Source organism: Gadus morhua, chromosome 5 (genome assembly GCF_902167405.1).
Source record: "Gadus morhua chromosome 5, gadMor3.0, whole genome shotgun sequence".
Taxonomy (NCBI): Eukaryota; Metazoa; Chordata; class Actinopteri; order Gadiformes; family Gadidae; genus Gadus; species Gadus morhua.
Window position 1 is genome coordinate 23,400,894 of NC_044052.1, and position 16,861 is coordinate 23,417,754.

Below are 16,861 nucleotides of genomic sequence, written 5' to 3' on the forward strand. Positions count from 1 at the left end.
ATCTCTGCGTCGCCACTCTCAGACCGAGGGCGTCTCAGGCCCTCCACTCCCCTCCGTTGTTGTTCTGTGGGTTTATATTATCGGATCGGTGTGTCAGCATGTGTATATGCGTGTACAGCTGCATGTATGTGTGAGTACATGTTTGTTTGCGTGTGTGTATGTGGTGTGTGTGTGTGTGTGTGTGTGTGCGTGTGTGTTTCCTGGTCCAAGCAAGCGTGTTGCACTTCGATGTGGCTGACGTGTGTGGCTGAGGTGTAGCATGTTCTCACGCACAACGCCCGGATGCTCAATGTTGTACTTGCATGTGGCGACTGATATCGCAACCTGACATAACAAAAAGCCGTTCCCTAAGGTCCGTTAGAACCCCCCCCCCGCCCCCGACCCGCTCTCGTACCTGTCGACCTCGAGGGGAGAGAGAGCCGGTGTCGAGACGTGGACCGAAGGTCGAGTCAGTCGACCTCCAAACCGTCCCGTCCGTTCCTGTGCTACCGGCTCCGTGCCGTTTCCACGGAGAGGTCCTCTGTAAAAACCTCATTTAAACGAGAGTCGTTTACAGACGTTTCTGCCGTTTTGATCTCATGTGATCTCATGCTTCCAGCCGTGGGAGCCAGTGTGCTTTTTCTAACGGGGTTGAACCATGTAGCATACTGCGTCCGCCGCCATCCACTCACCAGTATGCCAACTTCCTGTACACAGCAACACTTTTTTGCCACAAATACTGTTTACAAAGCAAGCCAAAGTCCACGACGTTTCTGCACCTATGTTCACACACAGACAGACGCTAGCTTCCATCCGATAGAACGTTTTTAGGAAGCATGTAAAATGCAGAGAATACACCAATTTTTCCTTTAGGTAGTAATCTTCAAATTGCGGATATTACTTTTAGGATTTGTAAACATTACTTAGTCTGTTATTTTTATTTTTTTCCTATCTTTTGAAGTGCATTGATTTAGAAACAGCGCTTATCTTCCTAATATTCATTGTTTTTCTTTTGGTTTACATTTTTTACTAGTTTAATAAATCCCTGAAATATAGTGTTGGTAGAGCCTCCTCTGACCAGAATCAATGTGTTTCTCAAACAGTCTAGACACACGGGAGTGATACAATGAGAGCAGAGAGGAATAAAGTATTTTTCTACAGCTGTATCCTGTCCCCACACCCTGATCACTGATGGGTGTGTAGAGGAGGTAGGTGGAGGGTCTCCACCTCCTGTGTTTAATCCAATCACAAGTAGGATAAAATACATGTATATATTTTTTAACAACAGTAGGGTCTAGAATAGTAATAGTCAAATAGAACAAGGATCGAAATGTGTTCATTTGAATTATTTAACTTTAAAACTTTAAGTCGATGACTTTCACAACAAGCTAGCCCTCGTGATTTAGAAATCCAGATGAAATGTAAGCTAGAAAAACAATTGTTTCAAGCTGTCATCATTTTCCCAATGACAAGATATCAATAAAATAAACCTTTTACTACGTTATGACCACTTAAACGCGCACATCAAGGCATACACATCCATACACAGATATTTACATTGCTGCAATATTTAAAGCCAGCTACTGTTCTACTCTTCGGACTCTGGGAAAGATGTGCCATGTTCTTCCTGTTCTCTGTTTCTCACTGGGGCCAATCGACCAATCGGTGTGCGTCAGACCTGTGGACTCGACTTCCTTTGCAGAACTAGAAATATCCTTTTTATTTCTGTTTTTCTGGTACAACATTGTATGGTATAGTTATATGTGTGGGTCTTATTTTCTCTGTTGATGCTTTAATATTTATGTTTGTTATTTTGGTCGGTTGTTATTTGTGTTGCTTATGGCTACACACTTTGGGCTGTATCGCCTCCATGCAACAATGAAAGCTATTTATTGCAAATACCAAAAAGAAAAGAAAGGCTCAGTGGTTTATTTAATATTGTATCTTCTTGTGTTTGAGTTTTGTCATAATGTTTGGGATGGACTTACAGGAAAATAAATCTTTTTAGAAGCAACAACAAACAGGGATCGGATCCCAGGTCTGAGGTTCAAGGTCTTTCCACTCCTCTGGCGAACACACATTCTGGTTATTCTGCGCACAGACTGGGCCGACAATACAGAGAGGCATGATGCATACTGGAGCAGTGAAGACCGTAAAGGTGGCTTTCCAGCAAATCCTCAATCCGCTCCAGAGTTGTTAGTTTGGATCGGGACGGACGAGCTGATAGCTGAAGACCTTCAAAGGATGAGCCCCGCGTTCCGACTGTACTCCGACCGTCTTCTTACTCATCAAAACCCCCAAAAGTTTCCTGTTCCCATTTTGTAACAAACGCCAGTAGTGTCGCCAACCGCTTCCTGACTGAGAAACTTACAGCATATCAGCATATTATCAGCATATTATCAGCATATTATCAGCATATTATCAGCGATAAATAGAGCCACATACATAGGAATAAATAGATATATATATATCGTAGAAAACTATATATATATATATAGGCTATATATATAAATATATATATATAAATACAATAATATAATATATAATATGTTGAAATATATATATATGAACATATATATACATATATATACATATACAGTATATAAATATATCTATACACATTGGCTATATATATATATATATATATATATAAATATGTGTGTATATATATTTGAGCTGACAGCTTGGTTCCATACCCCACTCCCATGCCATCCGGCTGTGGGTGGCTCCACACACACACAGACGCACACACACACACACACACGCACACACACACTCACACTCACACACTCACGTTCATGCACGCGCACGCACACGGTACGATAGAGTTCGTGTCACATATCAGAGATTAGAAAGGACAGTGAGTCAGCTTGTAGCGAAAGACTGTGACTGCCCATGGTGTGTGTGTCGGTGTGTCAGCCAGTATGTGTGTGTGCGTGTGTGTGTGTGTGTGTATCTGTGGGGGGGGGTGAGGAGGCAGGAACACTCTGTGCCAGTGTGTGAGACACGGTCTCTTGTGAAGAACCAGCTCAAGGTCACACGACAGATATGATACATCTGAAACAATTAGTGCTATCGCTTTGTCCACCCCTTGGACACACTCACGCGCGCGCACACACACACACACACACACACACACACACACACACACACACACACACACACACACACACACACAAACATGCGCGCACACACACACACACACATTAACAAAATGTGCAGCTGCAGTCAATTTTCCATTAAACAGCTTACCTACTATCCCCCATAAACAAAAAAAAGCCCCAAAACACAAGATAGTAGAACGCAGTGATAACATAACAATAACGTCAATATAAAACAGATTACCTCAATATGGAGCTTAGCGTGTGAAAGATAGACCCTCACACACAGACAGACAAGTCATAAATTTGGTTAAGAAAGGGAATATATTTAGGGTTCAGGTACAACTTTCTCCTTGGGAAAAGGCACTGGTTTGGTGACTAAGGAAGAAGACTTACCAAAGAACGAGCTCAGCCTGTTCAAAGCTATAATCACTTCACCTTTATTACAGAAATTCAACACAAATGCACATTAATTGGAATACAATAAATAACAAAGCAAAAAACATATGGTGCGGTTTGGCTCACCAAGTGAGGTTTCAAACTCTTCCCGAACCGTCGTTTGGGATATTATTGTTTCACAGATCAACATGTAGAATTGGGGTTGGATCTACTTTCTGTCACTTATTAATTTTTCTTATTTCTTATCATTACACGTCTTGTAAATGTGAGCTACATTTACAAGATGTAGGGTGGAGGGATCATCTGATCTGATAAGATAAATCAGAGCCACCTCCAAAAAAGATCCTGCAAACTGTGTGTGTGTGTGTGTGTCTGCCTGTCTGTCTGTCTGTCTGTCTGTCTGTCTGTCTGCCTGCCTGCCTGTCTGTCTGTCTGTTTGTCTGTCTGTCTGTCTGTCTGTCTGTCTGTTCGCCTGTCCGTGTGTGTGTGTGTTTTTTTTCGTGTGTGTGGTGGCTCAGGACTGGATATCTGCCACAGAGAGTTTGAGAAACAGCCAGCCTGGTGAAATGTCTCAACTTATGCTGTTTCAATAATTTTGGATAAGTGCATCTTTTGGTTCTAATGTTGACCGTCTTGGGCGGAACTCAAGAAGTCGTATGACACTGTTGATCGTAATCATACAAAACATCATGGAAATTCAAACATAAACATACAACTGCCATACTTTATCTTTATCAGTACAATACATCAAGGTGTTAGTTATTAAAAGAAAACACATAATACCACAGAAACAACCCTCGGATATCAATTTTACTTCAAGTTCCTAAGGGTTTTCTTCTTCATCTTTTGTAAGTATAAAAATATAAAAATAGTTATATAGAAGACCGTTTCACAAAGTCCCGAAGCATTCGGGCTGAACTAAATCAGTGTTCCTGTGCCTTGTTGTGTCTGCCTAATCAAAATGTGTCTTTCAATAAACCTTTTGTCTACGTGTGTGAAATCATACATCCGTGTGTGTGTTCAATGTCTCATCATCCTCAATGTGTCACTGTACATCACCCCCCCCCCCACCCCTTCCACTGAGTCCATTCCACCATCGTCACGGCAACACCTCTTATCTTTTCCACCCATCGCCGGCGCGGGCGACGACATCGGCGCCCGCGTCAGACGTGTGCGGTCTTGGCGTGGCTGGTCGCCGCGGCGACGGCGGCGGCGGCGGCGGGGGGCGGCTGCTGGAGCTGGTGCCCCCCCTTGGAGTAGTAGAAGCGGTCGTTGTTGTGGTTGTAGGCGTTGGCCCCGGAGGGGGAGGAGGAGGAGGAGGAGGAGGAGAAGGAGCAGCAGACGATGAGGAGGCCGCCCAGCAGGGTCATCACGGAGCCCACCCAGCCCACGTACAGCGAGTAGCCGAAGGAGCGCAGGTCCTGCTCACGGTGCACCCCGATGGGGAACCACACCGTGGAGACGGCTGAGCACAGACCTGGGGGGGAGAGGGGGGAGAGAGAGGGGGGAGGGGGGAGAGGGGGGAGAGAGAGGGGGGACGGAAAGAGGAGGAAGGAGGAGAGAGACAGTGGGAGGGGGGAGGGATGGAAGAGAGAGGAAGGGGGAGGAGGGAGAGAGGGGGAGGGAGCGAGGGGGCGGGTAAGGTGAGGGAGGTCAGGGGAGAGAGAGAGGGGGGAGGAGGGAGAGAGAGAGGGGGGAGATAGAGACAGAGGGCAGGGAGAGAGGGGGGACAGGGAAAGGGAGGGTTTAGCTACTAGATATGTGAACATGGTTCTCGGAAAAACCCTAACACTGCAAAACAATTCACTGTGGAAAGATAAGCGAACACGTGCGTAATATCATCCCTGGAAGAACAACCCATAGTGGATAGGAAGGTGAGTGTGTGAGTGTGTGAGTGTGTGAGTGTGTGAGTGTGTGAGTGTGTGTATATCACAACAGACTGAAATAGAACTCCAACAGGTTTGGATGTAAAGTTATACTGCTTCAAGAAAAATCTAATCTGGGAAAAAGATAATTTGCTCCAAGTTAAATTCACCCAAATGGGCAGCACCGCCGTGAGCTACGTGGAATATAACAAACAGCTCGGCCCATGGACCCACGCCCCTGCTATCGCTAACACCGCTATGCTAACGCTTACGGCGCTACGATAGTGTTAGCAAAGCGGAAGCTATTAAGTATTGATAGCTTCCTGGGAACTAAGGAGGGACAATGCCCGATCAATTGACCTTTGACACTGCGCAGCGATGAAGAGAAAGGCAACACACCCCCGGGAGAATCTACCGGCCCTCACAGGATCCTCACAAGACCCTCACAGAGCGCTCGTCTGCGCTCACTCTGAAACATGACGCGGAACAGAAACATGATCTCACAGAACAGCCTTTACAGGCCGTTTAGAAAATCGGCCTCTGCTGACATCACTAGTGGGCGTTTCCACCTAGATGTGTGACGGATAGATGAGCAACGTTTGCTACAGTCCACTGGGTAGGCTGGAAGACCGATCTATCCAGCACACATCTAGGTGGACACGCCCACTTGTGATGTATGAAGAGGCAGATCTCTTAATGACTAATCACACTCATACCTGATGGTATAATATGGGACCTTTAAGTATAAAGTGAGGAAAATGATGATGAGAAAAGGCACCCTTGTCATGAAACCTAAACAATCAGCCGATGCAGGTCAATGAGCTGCACATTGTCTCCACGAGGTTATAGCAACAAATAGATAGCATATATGATGTGGGATGATGTCTTTTGTGTAGCTGCTGTGCAACAGTTAAGACATTAGAAAACTATTCTCACTACTCCCCCCACAAAACATTGTTTCGCTGTTGTGTATTTGTTGTCATGTTTGTGACGGGCTTCGGCAGTGTACCGATTTATTCCACCAAAACAAATCTGCACACTGCCGAGAGCACCACTCACGCATCCACAACAAACACACAACAAAAGCTAATGTTCTCGTCCTGGCTGACCGGTCGGTGGTCCCTCTGAAGAGCTCCGGGAGGGCTGCAGACGCTCTGTGATCTGGTTCCTACCGCCACTCCATACACCATTCACTTATTATCTCAACCACGTATCAAAGCATTCCTGCTCCATGAAAACACAACTCACTGCCGAGCGCGGGCCGCGCCCCCCCGGCCACCCCCAGATGTGTGTGAGGAGGACCGTGTGCTTGGGTGGGGTGAGTGTTTCCAGCGGTGCTGGTGTCGGGAATAGAACAGGGTGTGGAGCGCAGTAGGTGGAGGAGGAGGTGGAGGAATGTTCATGGAAACTGAAAGGGATCGGTCCCCACAAAACATGTGCTTACCGTGTGTGTGTGTGTGTGTGTGTGTGTGTGTGTGTGTGTGTGTGTGTGTGTGTGTGTGTGCATGTGTTTGTCTAGTTTGTGTGTGTGCATGTGTTTGTGTGAGTAGTTTGTGCAGGTGTGTGTGTGTGTGCGTCCGTGTGTTTGCGTGGGTGTATTCCTTGCATGTGTGTGCGCGTTGTGTACTCTGCAGGCGTGTCCTCCTGTGTGTGCGTGTCGCGTTGTGTCTTTGTCCTCTCTTACCCACAAACAGGAAGCAGATCCCCCCCAGGACGGCGCGGCGGTTCTTGGCCTTGGGGGGCTCGCCCAGGCTGATGCAGGGCAGCGACATCAGCAGCAGCACCACCGCCAGCAGCGCCAGGGTGGAGGCCGTGATCATCAGAGCCCGGGTGGTGTGGATGTAGGCTGCGGACGGACGGACGGACAGACGCACCGTGACACTCGCACCCTTGAGATAGAGCATTTGCTCTCAACCTGTGGCACGCGTACCTCTGGTGGCACACGGCGCAACTTAGTGGTACGCAGAGGTGTCACTCTGGACGTAATATCAGAACACTAGTGCGAATGGAAATACATTAAACCATGATATCAGTAAGATGGGGTTTAAAATAAGTTAAAGGAATACATGTGCCTCCTGCGTGAGCAGTGTGTAGCTGAATAGGGCCTCAGGTCTACGCTAATGTATTCTGCTGTATTTGATATCATCGGTCATAATAGTGTTACTAGGGGAGACACGCGACAAGTTTGAGAACCACAGAGATAGAGGAACGTCTACGGTACAGGACTCTAGAGAAGAGGAGTGCTGAGTAGAACAGAATAGAATTTAATCTAATGCAATAGAGTAGAGTAGAGTAGCCCTTTGAGGCTGTGACTGTGATTAAGGGATCTACTAATTGGATTGACTCGAGAAGAATAATAGAAGTGAATAGAATTGTATCAAATAATAGAGCGAAGGTATGCACACTACCTCTAGGCCTACTACTCACTACAAACACTAAAACTCGTTCATAACAAATCAACCTAGTTTGTGATCTGATTCCTATAGCTACTCAGCAATCAAGGTTATTATTATTTCAATGACCTATTTCAATTTGGGATGATAGGGGCTGCCAAATCACCTGATACACAGGTGTACTAAAATATGTTTTTCTCACGCAGACATTCTAAAGGGAATTGACTTCCGTTCCGTAAGCATCCCTAGACGAAGTCAACAACTGGAAACAAACCGAGCAGCGCCTACCTGGCAGCTCCAGGATCTGGGTGAGGGGCTGACACTCGTAGTGAGCGGAGGACACCGAGCACTCCGCCCAGGGACCCTTGATTTTGCTCTCTTCGGACTTCTTGCAGGCGTTCATGCCGTATTTACACATGATGACCCAGTTGTTGGTGGAGGTGGCGACCAGGATGCACAGCCACCCGAGGCAGCCCATAAGGAAGCCGCCAACTTGCGGACAGGCCATGGATCACAGAAGATCGTTCACTAAATACACGAAGCGAGAACAAGAATAAACGAGACTCGCAAATCCTAACCTCGAAAAGGGGAGAAAAAAATTAAATCGTTGTAAAAGAAAGTGATGTAAAAAAATGTTTACAAGAGAATCCAATCCAGTACTGTGCTATCGCGGTGTCCAGTTGACAGAATAATTATCTAGTCAGGATTCGTTGTGACTTTCTCAAGGACGATGGCTGCATTCCACCGGCCCAGTACTTTTATATCAGGGACTTGGTTGATGAAAAAAAATACTTTCGTGAAACGTCAGCCAATCAGAGACTTGGGAATAACTATCCAAAAGAAGAAGGACGTCGTTCTATCAATCTCTCTGGAAAGTGGTCTGCACTTACCCTGCCTCGGGCCCGATCATTCTCAACCTTTTAGAGCAGTTTGTCGGAGACGAATGAATCTAAGGAGTTCTTGCTCCATCTACTGGTCATAACAGGCATCGTCAGTGAAATATAAAGTATGCACACAGTAAATGATGACACATGTAGCCCTAACCCTAAACCTAACCCTGACCATTACCCTAACCCTAGCACCGCCGCGCTGCTCAGCATCGTGTCAGCCTCCGAAGGATGACCAGGAGGGGACCAGGTCTCAGTGGCGGTTCAACGCCCAGTTACTTGGGGGGGCGTAAGCACACGCACACGCACGCACGCACGCACGCACGCACGCACGCACGCACGCACGCACGCACGCACGCACGCACACACACACACACACACACACACACACACACACACACACACACACACACACACACACACACACACACACACACACACACACACACACACACACACACACACGGGGGCGTAAGTAACTGGACGTTGAACCGCAACTGAGACCTGGTCCTCTTCTGGTCCCGGGTGAGGTCATCCTTCGGAGGCTGACACGATGCTGAGCAGCGGTCAGCAACCCGCGGTTCACCGGGCGGCCACAAGGGGGCGTTGCGGTCCTGCTGATCCCTTCAGCACCAAGACCCCGTCACAACAGTAGACCAGAACGCATGGAGTCAGCCTATGTCCACCGACATACTCTATATTTACATGTATGTAAACAGTATACTATGTATATATTTTATATTCTTATTTTGTGTGTGTGTGTGTGAGCAGCTTTTTTTATTTTTTTTAATCACAAGGAGGCTCCGTTGCGTCCTCTGAACCCGCCCCTATTCGTCTCGCGGTAATCAGGTCACCTGTCGCGACTCGCGGTCTGTTTGCAGTGATCAATCTATCCGTTGCTGCGTCGCGTTACTTTCTTCAAAAAAACGAAACATTTCCCAAACAGTTTATCACTAATGTCTCAATATACGGTAATCTTAATAATGGTTAAGAAGTTGAATCATAGCGTGGTGTGAATGTTCCGGTTAACGGTTATGACTGATTGATGACGGGTCTGTTCTTCTGTTCTCCAGGTGAACCGCGAGGTCACGAACACTTTTCGAAGTAAAACGAACCACAAGATCTGGAGCAGTTGTGAGTAGTTTATCGTCCTCGAAGCCGACCTGATATGTTTAATAATGTTAGTTCTGGATGTAATTGGAGTTGAACTGTTTTAAATAGTGTTTCCTTGTGGATATGGGTCTGTTGTGTCTGATACCTTGGCAAAGTCACATTTTCATTGAACCCTTCATGGTTGTATTGTTTGGGTTTTTCCCTTTTTTTAAGGATTTTTGATTTAGTATTTTAATCAATATATTATGGATTCTATTCCTAAAACAGTTGATTGCAAATAATGTATTTATGACCTATATTGTCTTATTGATTTGGATACCTGTTTGCGTTGAAATTATTGCATGATTGAAGGAATTCTGTTAGTATTGGAACACCCCAGTCTGATTCGCCAGAAACCATGGACCTATTAAAGGCAGAAACTCGACTCATGAAAGCACGAGACCTCAATCAAACTTTAAAATGGCCTCCATCATAAGAGTGTAAAAGTGTGCGGGAAAATAACCGCGTACAATTCCTCTGTTTAGATAGACGGTAGAGCGACATAACTGAATTGACTTGAATGTGAACAAAATAAGTTGCTTAGAAGCTATTCACATGGCTTTGAGGATTGTTGAAGAGCAATCTTTGAAGTTAAATGGGATAGAATATATCTAGCTTTTTACCTGATTCTCATTCTAATTGGATGATGCACTAATTAAATGAGGGCTTCGTCTTCAATGAGCTCACCTGTGGCGGCTCGCGCTGTTTGCGTTGATCCATCTGCTGCTGAGTCTCGTTCAGTAAATTATCATAAATTATATGTTGGTTTCACCAACCGTTATCAGTCTAATGTCTATTAGATCAGTATACGGTAATCTTAATAATGGTTAAGACCTTGAACCACAACGTGGTGGGAATGTTCTGGTTATGAGTGACTGATGATAGTTTTGTTCTTCTGTTCTCCAGGTGAACCGCAAGGTCACGAACACTTTTCGAAGTAAAACGGACCGCAAGATCTGGAGCAGCTGTGAGTAGTGTATTATCTACTAGGCCGACTTGATATGTTTAATAATGTTAATTTTGGATGTAATTGGAGGTGAACTGTTTCCTCAAGGATATTGGACTATTCGGGTGGTGTGAGTGGATGTTGGTGTTCATGTTTGTTGTGTGGCTGATTTAAGAGGTTTAGAGTCAATGCGTTGGTCTAGTCATGTATTAATTGAACCCTTAATGGTTGCATCATTGGTTGTTTTGGGATTTTTGTTTAAGGGTTGGTTAAGCAAACAAATATTGGTTTCAAGTTTTAATGACATTTCTACGTTTAACTAGAATACGTTTAAGATTGAAGCCCACTGACTTCCATGGTAACAGTTGATTGAATATATCAAAAGCCTAATAATGAACTGTTTTTTTTACTTGAGTAGGTGACTCTAGAAATGTGGGATTAGTTGGTTGCCGAAGAGGAACGATTGAATAGTTTAAATGAACAGTGAACATGAAGCAATGTTGCTACTGTGTTCAGTCGTTAATTTGTACTCTGAAACTGATCAGCTCGTTGCACTCCTTCACAGGTCAAGAAGAATAAACAGATTCTGTGAGTATCCCAATTGAACCATGAAGAAGAAACTGCGAACTGTAAGTCCAGATCTTTCCTTTTTGGGGCATCATTTTGGCCCCCTGTTTGGTCTGGTTGGTCAGGGTCGATGGGTAAAGATTGATATAGTTAAAAGTAGTGCAGTATAGGTTCAAAGTGAATGGTGTACCACTAGTTGGATCTCTATGGGTAAAGCTATAACATACTCCAGGGTTGTGTTCAGACTTTCTTCTGCCCACTTCACCACTTCTTCCCTGAACCTTGCATCACTTTACGTGTGTGTTGTCTTACTGATGCGGGTCTGGTCTGAGCGATCAGAGATGCATGCTAGGGTACTGTGCTGTCTGAAGTCTACAGTTCTGTAGACGTGCCCTCTCAGGGGAAACCAAGTGTTTAAGAGGCCGTCGTAACGTCGGTTACGTGAAGGGGAAAGTCTATCAAGATGGTGACGGGACTCCCCTGAGGAGAAACGCATGGGGCAAGATGTGAGGGCTCCTCCTCTCAGCAACTAGAACACAACCTGGTTCCTGCACCGGAGAACCATGGAGCACATTTCAACGTTCTCCTCCATACATCTTGAAGCCGTAGCGACGGTTTCTCTACCTCCACAGCTGGAGGAGAGCACAATCGCAGCTCAGAATGGGTTCATGTTGGGGTCTTTCCAGGTTGGTTTCTGATATGAGGGGACCATCTTCCAGGCCCAGCTGGCCTCTGCCATTACTCTGCAGTACAGCCCTGAGAAAGACTTGCATCTGAGCCAGCAGAGGGCTCATCGGCCTGCTGCTCAGATGGGATGAAGAGGATCCTGCTGTTCAAGACCCACCACCCCTCCACTGGGTAGGCCTTCTCAACAGACCACCTACCTCACCCCTTCCATCAAATCCTGTCCCCGTCCTCGGGCTCATTCAGCGGCAACATTTGAATCTGAGCATCACTGCGGACAGTACAGAACAATGTTTAACGATGAGTATGATAACGGGTAGCTGGAGCATCACCTAGGAGATTACGCACAGACGCCTGAGATGGCTGGGACGTGTTGAGGATGGAGCCGGACCGCATCTCAAAGGTCGCCTTAAGATGGACACCACCAGGCAAAAGAAAACCTGGGAGGCCAAAAACCACCTGGCGCAGAACTGTGACACAAGAGCCGGTACAGATGAACCTGTCGTGGGGAGAGGCCCAACATGCTGCCAGGGACCGAGTGGAATGGAGGTTGCTCATTGAGGCCTTATATCCCTTAGGGGACGAAGAGTAGTAGCATGATAACGGGTACGGCTTGGCTCAGAGGTAGCGCGGGGTGACTTGTAACCCGAACTGTGTTAAACGCCAAATGTCCTAAATGTAAACAATAGTTTGTCTATACTACTTGTTAATGAAGTCTTTAATTTGTATTTCTTTCACACATGTGTGCGCCTGGTCAGTGTTTGACCATGCATGGGGTTCATATGTCAGATTTTAACATGCAAATGGTTCTTCATGTGCGGGTGGTCAGCTTTTAACCTGGCAAATGGTTCTTTGTGTGAGTGGTCAGCTTTTAACCTGGCAAATGGTTCGTGTGAGTGGTCAGCTTTTAACCTGGCAAATGGTTCGTGTGAGTGGTCAGCTTTTAACCTGGTAAATGGTTCGTGTGAGTGGTCAGCTTTAACCTGGCAAATGGTTCTTTGTGTGAGTGGTCAGCTTTTAACCTGGCAAATGGTTCATGTGAGTGGTCAGCTTTTAACCTGACAAATGGTTCTTCGTGTGATTGGTCAGCTTTTAACCTGGCAGATGGTTTGTGTGAGTGGTCAGCTTTTCACCTGGCAAATGGTTTGTGTGAGTGGTCAGCTTTTAACCTGGCAAATGGTTCATGAGTGGTCAGCTTTTAACCTGGCAAATGGTTCATGAGTGGTCAGCTTTTAACCTGGCAAATGGTTCATGAGTGGTCAGCTTTTAACCTGGCAAATGGTTCATGAGTGGTCAGCTTTTAACCTGGCAAATGGTTCATGAGTGGTCAGCTTTTAACCTGGCAAATGGTTCATGTGAGTGGTCAGCTTTTAACCTGGCAAATGGTTCATGTGAGTGGTCAGCTTTTAACCTGGCAAATGGTTCATGTGAGTGGTCAGCTTTTAACCTGGCAAATGGTTCATGTGAGTGGTCAGCTTTTAACCTGGCAAATGGTTCATGTGAGTGGTCAGCTTTTAACCTGGCAAATGGTTCATGTGAGTGGTCAGCTTTTAACCTGGCAAATGGTTCATGTGAGTGGTCAGCTTTTAACCTGGCAAATGGTTCATGTGAGTGGTCAGCTTTTAACCTGGCAAATGGTTCATGTGAGTGGTCAGCTTTTAAACTGGCAAATGGTTCATGTGAGTGGTCAGCTTTTAACCTGGCAAATGGTTCATGTGAGTGGTCAGCTTTTAACCTGGCAAATGGTTCATGTGAGTGGTCAGCTTTTAAGCTGGCTAATGGTTCATGTGAGTGGTCAGCTTTTCACCTGGCAAATGGTTCATGTGAGTGGTCAGCTTTTAACCTGGCAAATGGTTCTACATGTGAGCCTGGTCAGCTTTTAACCGGCATGGGGTTCTACATGTGTGAGCGTGGCCAGGGTTCTGGTCCCCTCAAGATTTAAACTGTTGCTTTAGGTGGAGGCCCATTATATGTTTTGACTTTTCAGCTACGTTTCTGGATGAGTTCAGCCCGACCAAATCACCACGGAAACAAAGTGAGTGGTACAGACACTGACTGATTGATGCCAACCGGCTCAGATCGACTTCTGGACAGAAGTTTGGAAATGTACCAAAAGATCTTTGGAAATGGTTACTTAAGCATGAGAGTCGGCGACGTGGCTGCCCTTCCTAACCCTGGAGGACGATGGCTGGCGGGCCCTGTGGATAAAGACTTCTGTGCTGTGATGAAAGCCTAGCTCAGGCCGAGGTATAATTTATAGGTCCACTTGATTCAGAAACCAACCTTGGAAACATCCCAACCATGGTCCTCTTCAAGCTGCAGTTATGCTGCTCTCCAGAGGAGGAGGTAAAGAAACCCTCACTGGGGCTTCAAGATGTATGAAGAGGAACATTGAAATCTGCTCCATGGTTCTCTCAAGTAGGAGCTAGGTTGTATTCTACTCGCTAACTGTTGGAGCCCTCCCATCCTTCCCTTGGTGTCTCTCTTTGGGGAGTCCCTGTCACAGTCCTGAAGGATGTTCCAGTTTGTGTAACTGGTGTTACGACAGCCTTTGAACACTTGGTTTCTTCTGATGGGTTACATCTACAGAACTGTGGTCTTCAGACGGCATATTATCCTACCATGCATCTCTGGTCACCAAGACCACACCCAGATCAGTAAGGCAACAATCATGCAATGTGAATGCAACGTTTGGAGAGTAGCAAGGAAGTGGACAAAAGGTGTAAGCATCTCAAGTCTGTAGCTCTGTTAAGGGGAGGGGAGATTAATGGTTTATTTTAGCACGTTGTTTCTCTAAGAAATACACTTTATACCTGTAAATATCTAGATAATTTACAAAAGTGGTCTGAGATAAGGGATGTCAGTTAAAGATATTCGGGTTAACTGTGGTTACCAAACATGATGGCTATACGTTTATTGTACAGTTCTAAGCCTTGTTTATTGTTAGTCAATTTGTTAGATGGGGGGGAACTGTGTAGTTAAAATTACTAGTTCTGCACATAAACCAACAGCAACAAACTACTAGATCGACTCAAGGTAAGTCTGTTGGCTGTATTGTGAGATGAGACGATGGACCCCAAGTTCTTCATCCTCGTTCAGCTCAAGGTGAGGTGCTGGTTACGTTACTTATTTCTGGTTAGGTTTTAGTGTTGGTATTCCAGTTGGAATATCATTCATCACTAATGACTTTACACTATTGGGTCATCTGGCAGTACGAGTAGGATTGGCATTTGCGTAACCTCATCACTAACGAGGGTACCCTATTGGGTCATCTGGCAGTACGATCAGGATTGGCATTTGCGTAACCTCATCACTAATGTGTTTACACTATCGAGTACTGGCAGTACCCGATTTCCACCGGTAACCATCTGGCAAATTTGTCTTGTGCTTTAGGTAAGACATAATTCTAAAACATACCATTAGTTTCTGAATTGTTGTGCGTTTATCTCCAAATTTTACCTACGACTTGGCTAACTGCGCTGTACTTAAGTCAACTGACTCTCACTGCGTACCGAACTCCATTCTTGCGCGCACATTTTTGAGTCGCGAATAAGATCGGAGACAATTTGGCATTTTCATACTACGGAGTTCGATCGTCCCAGCAGCTGAATGTGGCAAAGTATAATTTTATTATTAAATTAACTATTGATACTGCTAGTGAGGTAAATATCTGGGCTGTAAGTTTCAGTTAAACTCTACCAAAATGCATGGAATTACTTTTTTATTATTTTTTTGTGGTGAATAGTTAGGTAACCTTATGAAATTAATCAGCAGCTAAAATCATGGAACCATGTCCCACATGCTTATACAGTAATATGGACTAGATAACTGTACAGAGCTGAACTTGTAACTGTATTTTGTGTCCCCAGGTGTCTGCCTCCACACCTCCCTGCTTTCACCACTGGTCTAAGAAGTCCATAACGGTTAGGTAAGGGCACTTTAACGGTTAGGTTAGGGCATTTTAACGGTTAGGTAAGGGCACTTTCAGTTTCAGGGCTTGGGCTGAATAACTTTCTGTAGTTGTTGTGGCCTCTACTAGACTTCAGAAGTAAAAGGAGTTGCTCAATGTTGTCATTTGCACAAATCAAATGGTACAGCTGGTCAAATATGGTAATTGTAGCATAAGAGTAGCATTTAAAAGTAGCTGCATCACCTCCTGTTTGTGGTGGTTGTTACCATGTGATCCCAGTGTGATGTTATATTGCCGTTGTGATGTCTTGTTTTTAATGTGATGAATGTTGTGTCAACAGTGTGGGAGGCGCAGCTCCAGTACTTGCTTTCTTGAACCTGTGTGATGCACAAGATGTTGATCCAACCGCACAGGTGAGCTTTTGGTATGGAGGGTTTCACATTGATGCCACCGTATTAACCCATCTATAACATTATGACCTTCCCAAAGTGAGCTCTGCAGGGTGGTCAGGACGGCTGGAGACGTGGAGGACGGGGCGGGGAGCCAGGCTCACCAGTGTAAGTGGCGTTTGATTGGGTCCTATAACTTGCTGTTGTGATACTATGGAATATATTTGTTCTGATGTGTCAATGTTGCATCCATTTTAATTATAATTGAGTTACAAGGATTTATATCGGGGAATATGCTTGATTGTGATTGGTTCAGTAACTTCAGTATGTGGACGTTCGCCTTTCTTAAGACGGCCAACCTGTGTGTCTCTAGTTAATAAATAAAGCTAGGAAGTTACAGCACAGCTATTTAGTTATAGCACGTTGTCTTCCGAGATTGAATCACATGTACATCCTGTATGAATCAAGACAGCAGAACGTGTTTATAAAGATGCTGTCTGACTTCACAGGACGTCCTGGGCGAGGCGTGGGGCGCCAGGAGGGACCGAGGCGGACCACCAAGCTGCTCTGAAACGCCCAAGGCCAGGCA

At 45.5% G+C, this 16,861-nt stretch overlaps 2 protein-coding genes and 1 long non-coding RNA gene across 3 annotated transcripts in view; 1 reads left to right on the forward strand and 2 right to left on the reverse strand.

The window, feature by feature from the left end:
• LOC115544457 (uncharacterized) overlaps window positions 1-16,861 on the reverse strand; it is a 993,561-nt gene that overhangs the window by 808,992 nt on the left and 167,708 nt on the right. The gene's annotated exons all lie outside the window — the stretch shown is intronic.
• Window positions 3,497-8,649, reverse strand: LOC115544487 (claudin-11). Its single transcript, XM_030357481.1, has 4 exons — window positions 8,378-8,649; window positions 8,026-8,265; window positions 7,029-7,190; window positions 3,497-4,956 (listed from the first exon to the last, which is right to left on the reverse strand). The coding sequence occupies exons 2-4, from the start codon at window positions 8,243-8,245 to the stop codon at window positions 4,643-4,645; spliced, it is 696 nt and encodes a 231-aa protein (XP_030213341.1). The 5' UTR covers window positions 8,246-8,265; window positions 8,378-8,649; the 3' UTR covers window positions 3,497-4,642.
• On the forward strand, window positions 14,383-16,861 carry LOC115544507 (uncharacterized). Its single transcript, XR_003976887.1, has 4 exons — window positions 14,383-15,901; window positions 16,224-16,296; window positions 16,373-16,440; window positions 16,782-16,861. It is a non-coding gene; the product is annotated as an uncharacterized LOC115544507 (long non-coding RNA).